The following is a 16,198-nucleotide window of genomic DNA, read 5'->3' as shown; positions in this document are numbered from 1 at the left end:
GGGGGGGGGGGGGGGGGGAGGAGGAGACAAGTTTTTAAGGATTCAGAGGGACAAGGATTCCGTGGGGCCAAGTGTCCCTAGATCCGGCCTCCGGGACATCCCGGCGGGGACCCGAGGACGGTCTCTCGGGAGAAAAGGGGTGTCCAGCGAGAGCCCCCCGCCGAGCCCGGCGCCTCCTCCCAGGTCTTCCCCAAGCACCGTTCAGCTCCCTCTCCCTCCAATCTCCACAAACGGAAATAGGAGGCACCGCGTCAGGATCCAGCGGAAACAAAACAGTGACGGTGGCCGGTTAGTGCGAGGGGGAGCGCTCGAGCCCGGGCCCGAGCCTGAGCCCGGCTGCGGCCCCCGCTCGCTGGTCGCGGCCCCTCCCTGACTTGGGCCACTCACCCGTTTTGGGAATCAGCCTCTCTCTCCTACACGGGTCTTGGAGCCAACGGACAACCGTGGCGCCTCCGGCTCTGCTTCCTTCGACTCCCCAAGCAAAGCCACGGCTCCGGCGAGGCTCGGACCTCGGGGCCTTTCTCCGGCACCCAAACAGAGATCAGAACACCCCCCCACCCCCCTGCGGCTCGCCAGGCGTTTACGGGCCCTAGACTACAACTCCCAGAACCACCCCCACCCCCACCCCTGACACCCAGAGACCGACCCGCGGGGAACAAGCCCTTCACCCCCTGTCCTCCCCCTTCGGAAAATGGAGGTTCAAGGGACCATGGGACCACCTATCCCGAACCCTTCTACATGCATTCTCCTACGCTCTGTTTTAAACGTATTAACATCAACCTAGAAAGGCTACCTGGAGAAAAAAAAATTGCGCTCGAATGCGCATGCGTACAGATCAATGGTTTCCACGCGCGGGTTGGGGTGGGGGTGGAGAGAAGGAAAGGGTGGAAAGGGCAGGAAGGGTAGGGGGAAGAAGGGACAAAAAAAGATGGCGGTGTCGGAGTATTCGTCACAGGACCCGGAAGCACTTTCCGTTCCGTTTCCTCCCGAAAAACTCGCCGTAGATCTCACCTAGGTCGGCTAAAGCCTCTGTGGGTTTCCAACGTTCTTCCCTCTCCGGTAAGTAGCGAGAGCCCGAGTCTGTGGCGGCGAACCATAATGCAATTCGGAGGGTGGGGAGGCCAAGTGGGGCGGGGCAAGGACCGGAAGTCGGAGGCTGGTGGCCCCTAGTGCCCAGGAGTCTGCACTTTGCTGCAAGGTGACTGTGACTGAGCGGTCGGGCCAGGTAGGTCAGGCTCGTTCAGAGCTCTCTGCGTCCAAGGGCCGGTCATTCCCCCTCACCCAGAAAAGCACCCGGGTTCAGCAGCTGCCTGCCCTGCTCTTCCCCCTAGACCTCGTGTCTAGGAGGAGGGCCCGGGCTCATTGCCCTTGGTGCCCCCATGCTGGATTTTGGGCGCGGCGGTTGCCCTCTTTAACTTTCTAGGGGAAAAAAAATATTACAGAATTGAGCCTGCTCGGTTGGGGGTGGGGAAGGCAGGGTGAGGCCTGAGGATACGACTGTTTTGAGACCAGGAGGGCAATGCTGACTGTGGCCTATTCGGGGTCCAAGGTCACTCCCAGGACAAGTTAGTGGCCAGGAAAGGGGCCCTGGGCTTACCTGCAGCTTCCCCGTTGCTTTTGTGCAAAGTACCCCAGAAGTGATGGGGAGGGTGAAGTGTAAAGGGCTCTGAACCTTCCTGAGGCCTTCTCTAAAATGGGAGAGGGATGGATTTCGATGGCCTCTCAAGGTCCCTTCTAGCTCCAAACCTGTAATAAATAGCAGTGGCCAGGGATTTAAAAGTTCTTTCAGTAAGAAAAGTAACATTTAAGTAAGTTGCGGAATAAAGTGCAATTGGATATGGGTGAATATGTTTTGAATTCATTTTTTTTCTTCTGTTTAACCCATGACCACCTCCTGGTATGTCTAGCGGACAGCTGAAGTGTCCAGAGAGCTAAATGATGATCAAGTTTTAGTTCTTATGATTGTTTATTGTTACATTCCTAATACTAACTTTACTATAGCCTTTTGTATGCATAAAAGCATAAAAAAACTGAAAGAAAGGGATTTTAAACATGAAAAGATCTTGGAAAGAAGAGAATAATGGTGGTGATTATTTCCTGTGCTCAGACATATGCCATTGCCTACAGAAAGTTCTTGGTAAAGTGAAGCATATTACACGGTATTCTGTCAAGTTTTGTTGTGATTTAGCCCTTTTGGATGAGGGTATAATTAGAATCCAAAGTGTATTTTATAGCTAGGTACAGAATTTGTCATTCATAAAACTTATTTTTTTGATTCTGTTCACTTACCTTTAGGATCATCATGGCTCTTAAAAGGCTCTCCAGGTTTTTATCTCTTGTTCAGTCTGCAACATCAGTGTATTTTCGAAGGAACATTGGTGTTACAGCTGTTGCATTTAACAAGGAACTTGATCCTGTTCAAAAACTCTTTGTAGACAAGATTAGAGAATATAAATCCAAGAGACAGTAAGTAGAAATAAAATATTTAAGTATTCAAAGTGTATCTTTCATGATTGCAATAAAAAAACCTTTTTGATTATCAGATGTATTAAAATATACAAGAATCTCCTGTAGAACTGTTAAACTTTTAAAGGAATACAAATAACTGCATTATAGTAAGTTATTTTTTAATAATTCAGTAACTGAATTGGTGTAGATTTAATCCAGGTGAAACTTTTTAAAGCAAATCTATAGTAAATAATGGTGTGTGTGTATACGTATTTATATGTTTGTATACACACATATGTATGTATGTAAGATATGCACAAAAAGTAGATACCAGGTAATCTGAATGGGGAAGAACCAGGAAAAACCTTTTATAAAACCTTCCTCCCTAATTTTATCTTTTCTATCCTCCTCGTATCTTAGTACCCCACCTGCTCCAGAAGAAAAAGTGCCTTTATCTCTGGTTCTCACATCCATACTACTCTTCATTTCCTTTTTCTGCCTTTAATTGTGGTCTTCATCCAGGACTAAAAGGCACCCTCTTTTTACCCCTATCTCCTAAAATCTATCTTTAAAACATAGCTCAAGTAATACCTTTATGAAGCCTTTCCTCATTCACCAAATATTAATGTCTTCCTTCTACAGGTAACTGTATATAAATAAATATATTTATTTGTATTTTTTCTCTATACTTTTTTCATGTACTTAAAAATGTATTGTGTTCCAGGTACTGTGATAGACAGAAGTCAGAGCCAAATCTGAATTTCATTCTTTTGCTCCTTTCATTATACCACACTAGCTTCCCTATACTGTACTCCTTATTTGATGGCCATACTTTGTTCTTGACTTGGTATTATAGCAACTGTACAGTTAAATCAGTTAATCTGAAATCAGTTAATACCTCTGCAGTAAGAAACAACATGGTTTAATGGCTGGAGGGCTGGTCTTGCAGTTAGGAAAACCTGAGTTTAAGTTCTCCCCTTTGGTACATACTGGCTGTGAGACTATGAACAGATCTTATAGTGTCTCAGTGCCCCAGGTCTAAAATTGAGTTCCTTATACTTATAATAGTCACAGGCCAGGTTTTCCCCCTCCACCAAATATATTTTCAGATCCCTAGATACGTACTATCCAGTGGTTTCTTGTAACTTGTTGGTGAAATGAAAATTATTTTGTATAAATGATAGAATGAATTTTTAATTTTTTGCACATCAGAGCAGCCGGAGGACCTGTTGATATAGGTCCCGAATATCAACAAGATCTAGAAAGGGAGCTATTCAAACTTAAGCAGATGTATGGTAAAGCAGACATGAATACATTCCCAACATTCAAATTTGAAGGTAAGTTTTAATTTTCAAATTAAATCCTGGGTTAGTGATTTGTAACTATAAACTTAATTTGGAAGAGCATTTCATTCCAAGAATCCTTGGAGGAAACTAAAGTTAGCACAGAGATATTTTGAGATTTCAAAATGACTGGCTATTGACGGGTTTATGGTGTATTTTTTTTAAAGGCAAAGTTCTTTAATCAGATAGATTTGTATTTAAACAAATTGAATTATCCTCCCACTCTACAAGGATGCTGTGATATATGTGTACTATAGCATTTTGATATATTATTAATTTAAATTAATTAAAAATTAAATTTAAAATAAAATATTATGAAGGAAACTTACATCAGCAAATTGACCATCATGTAGTCAGCATTTGATAAATTGGGAAAAGTCATTTTGTACTTCTGAGGTATTTGACTCTTGATCATTCTCTCCTGGACGCTCTTGCTTTCCACTCCTTCCCTCCTCATCTCTCTTTATAATACTGCTTTCTCCTGGTTCTCTTCCTATCTGACCACTCCTTAGTCTCCTTTGCTTGCTCATCATCCTACTAATTGGGTGTTAGTACATTTTAAATATTACAAATATTATAAATATAAATTATTATATCTAAAATAAACTATGACTTGACTTACCTGGTCCTTCTAGTCTAGGGTTAATTATCCTATCAGTGTTGCAGATTTATATATCCAGTCCCAATCACTGTCCTCACCTTTAGGCTGTCTTCATTAATTAACTGCCTTTTGGACATTTCAAACTGAATACCCCAGAGATATCTCAGGCTTCCCATATCCAAGACGAACTCATTATCTTTCCACCCAAACTCTCCCATACTTCCCTTTTCCTTTCTGAGGTTCTTTCCATTCTCCAGGTTCATATTTGGGCTTTAACCTTGATTCTTTACTCTTGCTCATACCATCTATCCTCTGACACTTGACAAATCTTGCCATTTATACCTCCACAATGTCTGTGACATTATTCCTTCTCTGGACTCAACTTCTCATTTACATTTTTGTAATAGCCATTCCTTTGGTCTCCCTGCCTTAAGTTTCTTAAGCTGCAAAAAGTAATTTTCCTTAAGTATAAGTATGAATTGGACCATATCATTGCCCTACTTGTTAAACACAGTTCCTTATTGCCTCTAGGTTCAAATATAAATTCTTTCATATTGTTTTTAAAAGCCATATCATGGCCCTATCTTTCCAGCCTTTTTATATATTACTCCCCCACCCACACTCTTTTCAACAGATCCAAACTGACCTTCCCTAAGTCCCTTACACTCCAGATCCCATCTCTGTGTCTTTGTATTGGTTTCCCACCCCGACATTCCCTTTTCACTTCTATTTCATACAATTTCTTCCTTCATAATTCTGCTCAAACACCACCTTCTTCCTGAAGCTTTTTGTAATTCTTTTAGTTGCTAATGTCTTCCCTCCATAACTACCTTGTATTTATTTTCTATTTTACTTATTCTGTATATTCTTTTTGGAGGGGGAGGGGGAAGGCAAGGCAGTTAGGGTTAAGTGACTTGCCCAAGGTCACACTTGTCAAGTGTCAGAGGCTGGATTTCAACTTAGTTCCTCCTGACTTCAGGGCCAGTGCTCTATTCACTGCACCAACTAGCTGCCCCTTGTATATACTTATAAATGTACTTGGCTTTCCAGATGGAATGTAAACTTGAGAGTAGGGATAGTTTCACATTGTTGATTGATCATGCAGGGTATTGAAAGACATAATTAAACTGTGGCTGAAAGCATTTTTCCTGTTTAGTATGAAAAAGCATTCTTTTCTTAAAAAGACAGAAACCTTTGCTTGGTGTAAAATAGTGTGGAGAAGCCAGTGCCATTTTTATCATGGCCAAAAGTTTCTTTTTATTGCTTTTGAGACATCTTCATTTGAGCTTAGTTGTTACTTTCTCTTGGTTGGGTAGTAGGTACCAGATATTTAAGCATTTACTTAACAGTTTACTTACAGTACTTTAAAGTGCTTTAAAGTTTATTTATACTTTATTTATGTACATTATCTCTTTTAATCCTCATAATAACCCTCTGAGTTAGGGCAAGTAGTATCATCCCCATTTTACAGAAGTAATAGAGGAACAGAAAGATTTAAATGATTTGTTCAAAGTTGCTTAGTAAGTAGTAGAGCCACATCTTTTGACTCTAAGCCCTGTGTTCTTTCTACTTGGTAGCCCTGAGAATATAGAATGAATGCTGTATTTCTGGCTTTCTGGAATTTTTCTCTTATAAAAAAAATGGAAAATTGATTCAGTTCTCCTATCCATTTTAATACCTATATTTGGTGTTAGATGCTTCTCCAAATGACTAATTATGATAAATTACTATCTAAACAAGGAAAGGGAAAATGAGAAAGTTCACCTGTAAAACTGTATGAAATATGTTGAATTTTGACAACCAACTCAAATCCTCAGAACAGAGTCCTGATGGATGAGAGAGGTGTAGTAGAACTAATTGGCACTTAATGTTTTATCTAATGATTCATCTCTAAGCATTCATCAGAGCTTAAAAACTGAGAAAGTTACCGCATTGATATTGTACAACCAAATAAAGGCTAATTTGGATCTCATATTTTAAGATTAATTATGCATTGAAAGTAATAGTATTCAGAACACTGTTCTGGAGTACTGCTTCTGTTTTGAGTATCATGTTTTAAGAGGAATATTCAAATGAGAGTAAACAGGGTAGTTAAAGGACCTCAAGTTCTTTGAGTATTGGGGTCAGTTGAAGCAACTGGGAATGTTTAAAGTAAAAACACTTAAAGGGAAGCATGATGAGTGTCTTAAATATTTGAAAGGCTGCTGTGGAGCAGAAAGATTAGGTATATTGGTTGGACCCAAAGCCAATGGATGAGATTTGCAGAAAGGGAGATTTAAGGAAAAATTAACTAGAAATTGAAGCTCTCTTGAAAAAGAGTGGGTTCCCTCTTCCTGGAAGTCTTCAAGGGAAATTTGGAAGATTCCTTATGGATATTGTTCTGTCTTTTTCCCATACTCTCCTGCCCCATCAAAAAATATAATATCTAGTTGTAGGGAGATACTTTATATGGAATTTTTGTAATTTGGAGAATGAGACATCTATTAGTGAGTTGGCAGGGCCATGGAGTATGGTTTTATATTTTGCAAATATTCATTCATTCATTTACAGAGGAGGGATATCTGAGCATATTGATAGACAATAGAGAAAGAGTTAATAGCCGAGGAGATGAAAAATGAGAAAATAATTAGTGAAATTAAGTCCTGAATGGGAGAAAGGAAAATGGAGTGACAATGGTTTCGGTTCAAGGTCAAAAAAGGAGGAAACTCAACCTCAACCTCTTCAAACTGGAAGAAAGAATGGATGAGAACATAGACAGGCTTTTAAAAAATTTTAACTTTTTAAGTTTAATATTTTTTCACTAATCAAGTATATTATTTCTCCTTTCCGCCCCTTCCTGTCAGAAAAGAAAAAAGGAGGGGAGGACACACCTTTCAATAAATACTAATGTGTCTACGTTTTTGGTCCTCTATCACAACGTGGCTAACATTCTATATAATTGGTCCTCTAGAGTCTTAGTCTTATCATTGCATTGATGAATGTTCTCAAGTCTTTCAAAATTTGTTTGATTTTTATAATGTTATTGTGATAGTGCAAATAGTTCTCTTGTTTCTACCTCGCTCTGTATCACAAGGCTCCCTAGCTTTCTCTGAAATCATCTTTCACCATTTCTTACTACACAATAATATTCCATTTCATTCATATACCATAATTTGTTCAGCCTTTCCCCAGGTGATGGGAATCCCCTTAGTTTCCAGTCCTTTGTCACTTCTAAGGGGAGAAGTGAAACTGGAAGAGTCTAGATGACCTCCTCACTTAAGTATGAATGTGGTAATCCACTGAAAGAAGGGAAGGGTGTCTAGTTGAAAGCTTTAGAAAAGGTAAGAGGTGGTTTCAAACAGCTGTTCTGAGGAATATGAGAGTCATTAAGAAAGAAAAGGATTTCTGTGCAGCAGTAATAGCTCACTTGAATTAAATTGCTCAACTTTGTAGTGTACCTGGTTAGCACAGCTTTGTGACCTCCTTGTTGGCCCCTGAGTAGGAGTGGAGAAGGTAGATGTTGGGAACAAGAATAGAATAGTGCCATGTTGAAATGGCCAACATAGAATGTCAAATGGGTAGATGGCCTGGGAGAACAGAGAGGAATGAAAATCTTTTGAAAGGGTATGTTTATATGTCCAAAGGGATATAAAAAAAGTGCATACCCTTTGACCCAACAATACCACTTCTAGGGCTATATCCCAAAGAAATCATAGAAGTGGGATCTTTATGTACAAAAATATTTGTAGCAGCTATTTTTGTGGTGGCAAAGAATTGGAAATCAAGGGAATGCCCATCAATTGGGGAATGACTAAACAAGTTGTGGTATGTGAATGTAATGGAATACTATTGTGCTATAAGAAATGAGGAGCAAATGGATTTCATAATAACCTGGAGAGATGTATATAAACTGACACTGAGTGAGGAGAGCAGAACCAGGAGAATTTTGTACACAGTTACACACATATGTGTGCTAACTTTGATAGACTAGGCTTCTCTCAGCAATACAAGGTTAGAAAGACAACTACAAAAGACTCATTATGGAAAGAGATATCCACATTCAGAGAAAGAACTACAGAGTCTGAATGAAGATTGAAGCAAACTACTTACTCTCTCTTTTGTGTTTTGTTTTATTTTGTCCTTTCTTTCTCATTGTTCACTCCATTGGTTATAATCCTTCTTTACAACTTGACTAATGTTCACTGTGAAGGTACTTATAGAACCTATATTTGATTACATGCTGCCATGGGGAGGAAGGGGGGAGGACAGGGAGAAAATTTGAAACTCAAGGGATTGTGGAACTGAATGTTGTAAACTAAAAGTAAATAAGTAAATTTACATTTTTTTTAAAAGGGTATGTTTATAAGACATCCGGTAGTAGAAGGACAGGAGTTTGGATTAAAGAAGAGTGTAATCATAATCTTATTAGTCAGTGTGGTTTGCATATTGACTCTGATAAGAGGTCTCCCTAAAAAGCAGCATGGTGTAGTGGATAATGTGCTAAACTTGAAATCAGGAATATCTGGGTTTAGATCCTCCCCTCTCATACTACTTAGTTATGTGACTATAAACAAACCACTTAATTTCTTTGAACCACAAATGACTCTTAAGACTGTAAATTATAGAAGAGTTTTGACTTGTGTGTGTGGAGAGAATTCTTGAAATTAAAGGTCCTTGACATATTGACATTTGAACTCTTCCTCCCATGTTCTTCATAAAAGTCTGGAAGTTACCTCAAAGTTTCCTATGTATCTAACATGGTAATTTTTTTCAGGTTACTATTAATTATAGTAACTTTCCTAGGCCCATTTCATATTGTACTTTCAGCAGCCTCAATCTTTTGTACTGTATGTTAGTGTTAACTCACTGACATTCAAACCCTTAATAATAGCCCATTAACAGAATTCTTTTACTGGTATGCTTGTTCTATGTTAAAAGTAGCTCATTTAGTTCAAATTTTTCCTCACTGCAACATTTATCTCCTATGCCTAGTCAGAACTGCTATACCTTTATCCCTCTTAATAGCTTCTATCAGACTTACCCCTTGTACCTCACAAGGTACATCCTTTGCAGGACCACATTTATCCTGGGTTCTTAGATTTAAAGTTGGAAAGGAACCTTGGAAGTCATCTCCTCTAACCCTTTGTGTTTTGCTTAAGATAAGGAAAGGGAGTCTCAGAGAGGTTAAATTATTTGCTTCAGTTCTCAGGGATAGTAATTGTTAGGTCCAGGATTAATATGTCCATAATTTTTTAAACATTCCTTTGGTTTCTCTCCTATCTGAGATGTTTTTTAAAAAATCAAACAAATGAAAACCTCTGTTCTTTCAAGATTGTAACAGATTCCTACATAGTTTTCTTTATGTAATTTGTATTGTCTAGCTGCTCATCCTGATTTAAAATAGTGGGAAATAATAAATATTAGTATTTCCCAAATATTCATCATTATCATCTCCTGCAGAATGAAGCCAAGTATAGTCTTATAAGTTTTGGGTTTTGTTTTTTTTTCCCCATGCTATTGAACTGATGTAAAAGTGTTGGAGTGATGTGACCAATTTGGGAACTTATTTTGGTTGATTGTGCATGTTTGTTATAAGGATTCTCTCCACACACACACCCATTTGGTTGGAGGAGAGGAGGTAAGAGGGAGAAAAAAAATAAATGCTTGATAATTAAAAAACAAAAAATACTATATGCACAGTGAGGTTTTCAAAGAAATTGTACCCATTTCTCTCCCTGCCCTCCTTTTTACTTTGTTATATGTGTGAAGATTAGTAACTTTGATTTTTTTTTTCATTTACAGACCCCAAATTTGAAGAGGCTCCTAAACCCTAGTCTTGAGGATTAACTACAGAGTGTATATTGCTGTTTGATTATTTGTCATGAATTAGTTGTATAACTAACCAATAGTAACAATAAATTTTAATTTTGCTTTCACCAAAAACTCATTACATTAATTATGTGTCTATATTTAGATAGATTAGACAGGTTTTTTGTGTTTTTTTTTTCCCAATTCTGACACACTCTTTACACATTGCCGGCTTTGCATCTTGTAATACCAATCATGGCAGCACACCTGAGGACCTCTGCTGTGAATAATTTTAAGGGTCTAATCACATAGTATAATGAACTCTATTCAGCAGTAAACTTAAACATTGTTCAATAAAGTAAAGCATAGCATCCATATGTTATGAATCCATAAGCAACATCCTTAAGCAAAACATATCATCTAACATTTATTTATTTATGTCTCATACAATTCATTATGTCATGTGGCACATAGCTATATCATTGCATTCGGTAGCATTCTCCAAAATATTTGTTTACACAATTAGGGTCATACTACACAGCGTATATCATTGTATCCCTAAAGTTAAGGGGGTCCTAGGCTAGGATTTTCCCTAGCACAACACATCCTTAAGGGGTAATAGTAAATACCACACCCTCCACCCATAAGTCACAATCTCCTCAATAAATACACAGGGTCCAAGTAAAGTCCTCTCTTATCTTGACCTGAGACAGATTTCCAAACCTCATGACTCTTCTTCTGTGGTCTGACCTGACCTCTCTGACCCTTGCCTGGATTCACACATAGGCAGCTTTCTGCTTCTGCTCCTTGACTCATCTCACAGGACTGTTCCACTCCAAATTCTTCTTGCTTCTGCTTGACAGCAAGCTTAACAGGGCTGTAGCAATATTTATAAACATTAGTAGCACCATCATCTTAATTCAGTTTAAATAGCTCTTAAAAGGGTCTTAAGCTAAGTCTCCTTCCTATGGGTGGATCTCTGCTCTTCTGCTCAATTCACTCATAAAGACCAACAGACAGGTGAGAAATTAACACAGACCAACAGACAGGGCTTCTGAGACATTAACACAGACTAAAAGGACTTGTGTCTGAGAAATTAACATATCAACAGGCAGGGCTTCTGTCTGAGAAATTAACACAGGCCAACCGACAGGGCTTCTGTCTGACAACGTATCAACAAAAAAAGCGCTGACATCACAAACATTCTTTTAGGTCTCCCCATAAGCAAGTTCCCCTAACCCTCTCACACTGGCTACTCTCTCTCAGCTCTGCTCTCTCCCTCCAAACAATACAGTATATACTGTTTTCAATCTAAGATTCTTAATTTAATCAAAGGCACTTGATTAGCGAAAAATAGCAAAAAATACTACTTGTTACACACCTACAGTAATTTCTCACTGGCCTCTATCTTCTGTTACATCTCAAATCAACAGAAATGCAACACCTCTGATACCAGAAGCTAAATAATTTACATAAAATGTAAAAGTGGGATTATGGGTGAGGGTGGGTCAAGGAAGTGGAAGGTCTCATGAAGGTAAGAAAATGTGAATATATGTGGAACCATGTTAACAGGTTCTTAACCTGGGGCCTGTGAACTTTTAAATATATATACTTTGATAATTGTATTTAAACATAACTGATTTGATTTTTAGTTTCTTATGTTTTGTTTTATGCATTTAAAAACATCTGAGAAGGGGGTTCATAGGCTTCACTAGATTGCCAAAGGGGGGTCCTTGGCACAAAAAAAGAGGGTAGGGACCTCTGATATAAAAGATTGCTTTGGACGTGTGATCCTACCACCAAGATATCATAGGGTACCTAACCAGGAGATAGTCGCATTACTATTGAAAATAAAAAATTCATCTAACCAAAATGCAAGATGTGATCTGAAATCACCTTAATGAAGCCGATGGCAGTGAAACCACAGTATAAAATTTGCTTTGACTGCTATTTGATAGCCTTGCATGCATACACACACACACAGGACTTGGACTTGTCATAACCAAATTTGTTCCATTTTTCCTTGATTTTTTTGTTGAATCTTGAGCTGAATTTTTTTTTTTTTTAGCAGACTTACATGTACTGAAAAATATGGGAAGGGGCTGTATCTCTTGGTTTCAGCACCCTATTCTTCTTTCTAACTCTACCCCAAGGATTCTAAATTTTCAAGTAACAGTTCCTATGGGAATAAAAAAGTGGAGAAGTAAAGATAGCAACTCGGAAATAGTCCCACAGTAGAAGTTAAGCCATTAGGTCACTCATGGATATGCTTTGTGTTGGTATATGTTGACACAGGCTCAGGAGACTTGCCCGCCGAGCCTTTTTTTAAACTTGTTTTGAACTTAAACACCAAAAACAAGCAAATGTGGTAGGGCCAGGTTCCCCATTTTCCTCTAATAGGGATTTGTTTTTCATATAAGGCAACAAAGCTATCTCTGGGAATAGACTGGCTTGTCTCTTTGACAAAGCTTCCTGGTTACTTAGGGCATAAAAAAAAGTCCTTTCCACATGGAATGACCCCTCAGACTTGGAATACTGATGATTACTTGAGTTACTCTGCCCTGGTGACCAAATGTGTTTCCATATAAAAAATGGTGGGACCATCCGTTCTAAGGACCACTGTATCCTTGTTAACACATCCTTACTGTTAAGGCAAAGTAAACCTCCTATTGTCAACTGATCAGTGAATTCTTCATTTGGTCCCAACCTAATGTTAGGCCTGCCTCTAACAGCATTTCCATATACACAGAAAAACAATGGGGCGGCCAGGTAGCACAACGAGTAAGAGCACCGGCTCCAGTGTCAGAACGACCTGGAGATCGAATCCCGGGCTCAGACACTTAGCACCCACCCTGAAACACCTGGCCGTGTAACCTTGAGCAAGTTACTTAACCCCAATTGCTTAGGGGCGGCCAAGTGGCTCAGCGAGTAGGAGCACCGGCTCCAGTGTTGGGACGACCTGGAGATTGAATCCCAGGCTCAGACACTCAGCACCACGCCCAGAAATGACTGGCCGTGTAACCTTGAGCAGGTTACTTAACCCTGATTGCTTGAAAAAAAAAAAAAGGAAAAAAAAAGAAAAACAAGAAAGGACTTGTATATGAGATTGTGAATCTCCATTTCATGCTACCTGCTTGCCTGGTGCTTTGTTATGAACTAATGTTCTCTTCTGTTCATTAAAAATTTTTTCAACGGCTTTTTCCCCCTTTCTGTATTACTACAGTACTGCTATCTTCCCACAACCTTCCCTAAACAAAAAAAGAAAAAAAATGAGAGGAAGTGGAGGGAAAACCCTTGTTACAAACAAACAGTTTAACAAAGAAATTCATGCAGTATATGTTTACTTTATCACTTCTTTGTCAGGAAGTACATAGCATACTTCATCATAGGACCTCTGGAGAAATGATGGCTTATTGAATGTTTCAAAGCTGTTTTTCTTTAAAACATTGACATCACTCTAAGTTTTTCTGCTTCTGTTTAATACACTTTACTGAAGATTCATTTCTTTTTAAAAATTTCTTTTAGAGTATGATAATTACTTTTATTTACCACACTGCCTTAGATTCTAATTCTTTCTTTCTTCCTTATAATTCACCTCCCCACAACAAGATCAGGAATGTTTTACTTTTGACTATTCCTTCCCTGGGCAACTAGTTGGTGCAGTGGGTAGAGCTCTGGGCCCAGAATTAGGAAGACCTGAGTTCAAATGTAACCTCAGACACTTACTATCTTTGTGACTCTGGACAAGTCATTTAACCCCATTTATCTCGGTCTTCTCATCTGTAAAAATGAGCTTGAGAAGGAAATGGCAAATCACTCCAGTATCTTTGCCAAGATCCCAAATAGGGATCATAAAGAGTTGATAAGACTTGACTGAATAACAATAACCCTCTCTCTGGTTTTATTCTCCCTAAATCCCTTCACCCAGCCCACATTCCCACTTGTGTACTTGTTAAGGTTAAGTATTTCTACAAGAGATTGTGTATGTGTGGTGTTCAACCTCCTTTTTCCATTTTATTAAGAGTGAGGTTCTGATGCTCATTCCTACCCCTTCCATGTTTCTATGTATTTTTTACACAACCCAATCATGAGAAATAGTAAATGCAGTCTCCTTCACCTTTCTACACTAGTGTACTTTTCACTCCCTCTTCTCTTTTCTGATTTAAAAGCCTCATGATGGAATTAATCCACAGGACATCTTATTTTAGTCTTTTTTAATTTTCTATATATCCTTTGAAGACATTAAGGTTCTGAAGGACCCTTTCTTTCCCTTGCCCATTAGAGTATAAGCACTACATCATCATGTAGTTCCATTAAGGATCCATTTGCTCACCCTCCATAAGATTATATTCAGCTTTTAAAGATAAATTATTCTTGATTTTAAAAGTATATCTTTTGCCTTTTGGAATATTATATCCCAAGATCTCTTATAATAAAAAATTCCAGATCTTGTGTGATCCTGACTGGATCTTTGGAACTTGAACTGCTTCTGTATGCAAGATTAAGACATTTTTTACTTTGATATAAAGAAGATCTGGATATTGGGATTTTTCATTATCTTTCAGGAATTGATGATTGGCTTCCTTCTATCTTTATTTTGCTCTCTAAGAGATCTAAACAGTTTTCATTTATGATTTCTTGAAGTATATATAGTGTCCAGAATTTTTTTCTAGTCATGGTTTTCAGGAAGTCCACTGATTTTTTTTTAAATCTTAACATTCTTTTTAAAAATTTTGAATTTTAAATTATCTCCCTCTAGCCATACCCCCAAAATTGAGAAGGTAAGTAATATATCAATTATACATGCAAAGTTATGTAAAACACTTCCACATTATCCACACTGCAAAAAGAAAAAAAAAGACAAGAAAAATAAAGTAAAAAAAGTTTGCTTCAATTTGTACTCTGAGTTTATCAGTTTTCTTTGGAGGTGGATGGCATTTTTCATTATGAGGTTTTGGGAATTATCTTTGGATAATTGAATTGATTAGAACAGTTAAGTTTTGGATAGTTGATCATTGTTACAATGCTGCTATTACTGTGTATAATGTACTCCTGGCTCTGCTCATTTAACTTTGTATCTGTTCATATATGCCTTTCCAGGTTTTTCTGAAATAATCCTTATCTTGATTTCTTACAGCACAATAATATTCCATCACAATCATGTACTACAACTTGTTTAGTCATTCAACGATTAATGGGCATTGCCTCAGTTTTCTATTCTTTGCTACTACAAAAAAAAAAAAAACTTCTACAAATATTTTTGTATCTGTGCGTCCTTGTTCTGTGATTTTTTTGGGATAGAGAGCTAGTGGTGGTATTGTTGGGTCAAAGGGTATGTGTCATTTTTTTAGCCCTTTGGGCACAATTCCAAATTGTTATCCAGAATGGTTAGAATAGTTCAATAATGCATTAATATGCCAATTTTTCCACCTCCCTTCTGGTACTTGTTATTTTCCTTTTTTGTCAGGTTAGCCAATCTGATAGGGATGAGGTGGTACCTCAGAGTTGTTTTAATTTTCATTTCTCCAATCAATAGTGATTTAGAGCATTTTTTTCCATATGACATTGAGAGCTTTGATTTCTTCTGAAAACTGCCTCTTTATATCCGTCATATATCCTCTTTATATCTATTTGTCAATTGGGGAATGACTTCTATTTTTATAAGCTTGGTTCATTTACTTATATATTTCAGAAATGAGGGCTTTATCAAAGAAATTTGCTTTCAATTTCCCCTCCCCTCCAGGTTACCTGCTTGCTTTTTAATTTTGCTGCATTAATTTTGTTTGTGAAAATATTTTTTAATGTCACCTAATCAAAATTATCCATCTTACATCACATGATCCTCTCTATTTCTTGATTGGTCATAAACTCTTCCCTTTTCCATACATTTGACATGCTCCACTAATTTGCTTGTGATATGTCTTTATGTCTAAATCCCGTATCCATTTTGATCTTTTCTTGCCATACTATGTTGTATCAGCAATGCCATATTCACAATGCCTATAGAGATTACAAATAT

General features: G+C 38.2%; 3 protein-coding genes across 14 annotated transcripts in view; 1 reads left to right on the top strand and 2 right to left on the bottom strand.

Moving 5' to 3' along the window:
- GABPA (GA binding protein transcription factor subunit alpha) overlaps positions 1-1,148 on the bottom strand; it is an 87,827-nt gene extending 86,679 nt beyond the window's left edge. For 3 of the 8 annotated variants that reach the window (XM_069062952.1, XM_069062954.1, XM_069062959.1), the window contains exon 1: positions 1,012-1,142. The gene's annotated coding sequence lies outside the window, so the exon portion shown is untranslated. Of the gene's footprint in view, positions 1-387; positions 603-793; positions 889-1,011 lie in introns of those variants that run through there. The other 5 variants (XM_069062955.1, XM_069062958.1, XM_069062961.1 and 2 more) reach the window with 5 other exon arrangements.
- Positions 1-10,314, top strand: part of ATP5PF (ATP synthase peripheral stalk subunit F6) — a 393,425-nt gene extending 383,111 nt beyond the window's left edge. Inside the window, exons 2-5 of one of the 3 annotated variants that reach the window (XM_069062971.1) lie at positions 1,170-1,225; positions 2,296-2,466; positions 3,661-3,785; positions 10,174-10,314. In XM_069062971.1, coding sequence (XP_068919072.1) covers positions 2,303-2,466; positions 3,661-3,785; positions 10,174-10,205 — 321 coding nt within the window. In that variant the 5' untranslated portion in view covers positions 1,170-1,225; positions 2,296-2,302 and the 3' untranslated portion in view covers positions 10,206-10,314. Of the gene's footprint in view, positions 1-978; positions 1,060-1,124; positions 1,226-2,295; positions 2,467-3,660; positions 3,786-10,173 lie in introns of those variants that run through there. The other 2 variants (XM_069062972.1, XM_069062970.1) reach the window with 2 other exon arrangements.
- The window catches only part of JAM2 (junctional adhesion molecule 2), a 131,787-nt gene continuing 125,761 nt past the window's right edge, over positions 10,173-16,198 (bottom strand). For 2 of the 3 annotated variants that reach the window (XM_069062964.1, XM_069062962.1), the window contains exon 9: positions 10,173-11,056. In XM_069062964.1, coding sequence (XP_068919065.1) covers positions 10,828-11,056 — 229 coding nt within the window. In that variant the 3' untranslated portion in view covers positions 10,173-10,827. The remainder of the gene's footprint in view (positions 11,057-16,198) is intronic. The other variant, XM_069062969.1, reaches the window with a different exon arrangement.

Source organism: Petaurus breviceps, unplaced genomic scaffold, assembly GCF_028583685.1.
Source record: "Petaurus breviceps papuanus isolate PSGF00001 unplaced genomic scaffold, PetGlider_PUasm1.0 90515, whole genome shotgun sequence".
Taxonomy (NCBI): domain Eukaryota; kingdom Metazoa; phylum Chordata; class Mammalia; order Diprotodontia; family Petauridae; genus Petaurus; species Petaurus breviceps.
Note: the sequence above shows the minus strand (reverse complement) of the source record. Positions and strands in the feature narration are given on the sequence as shown.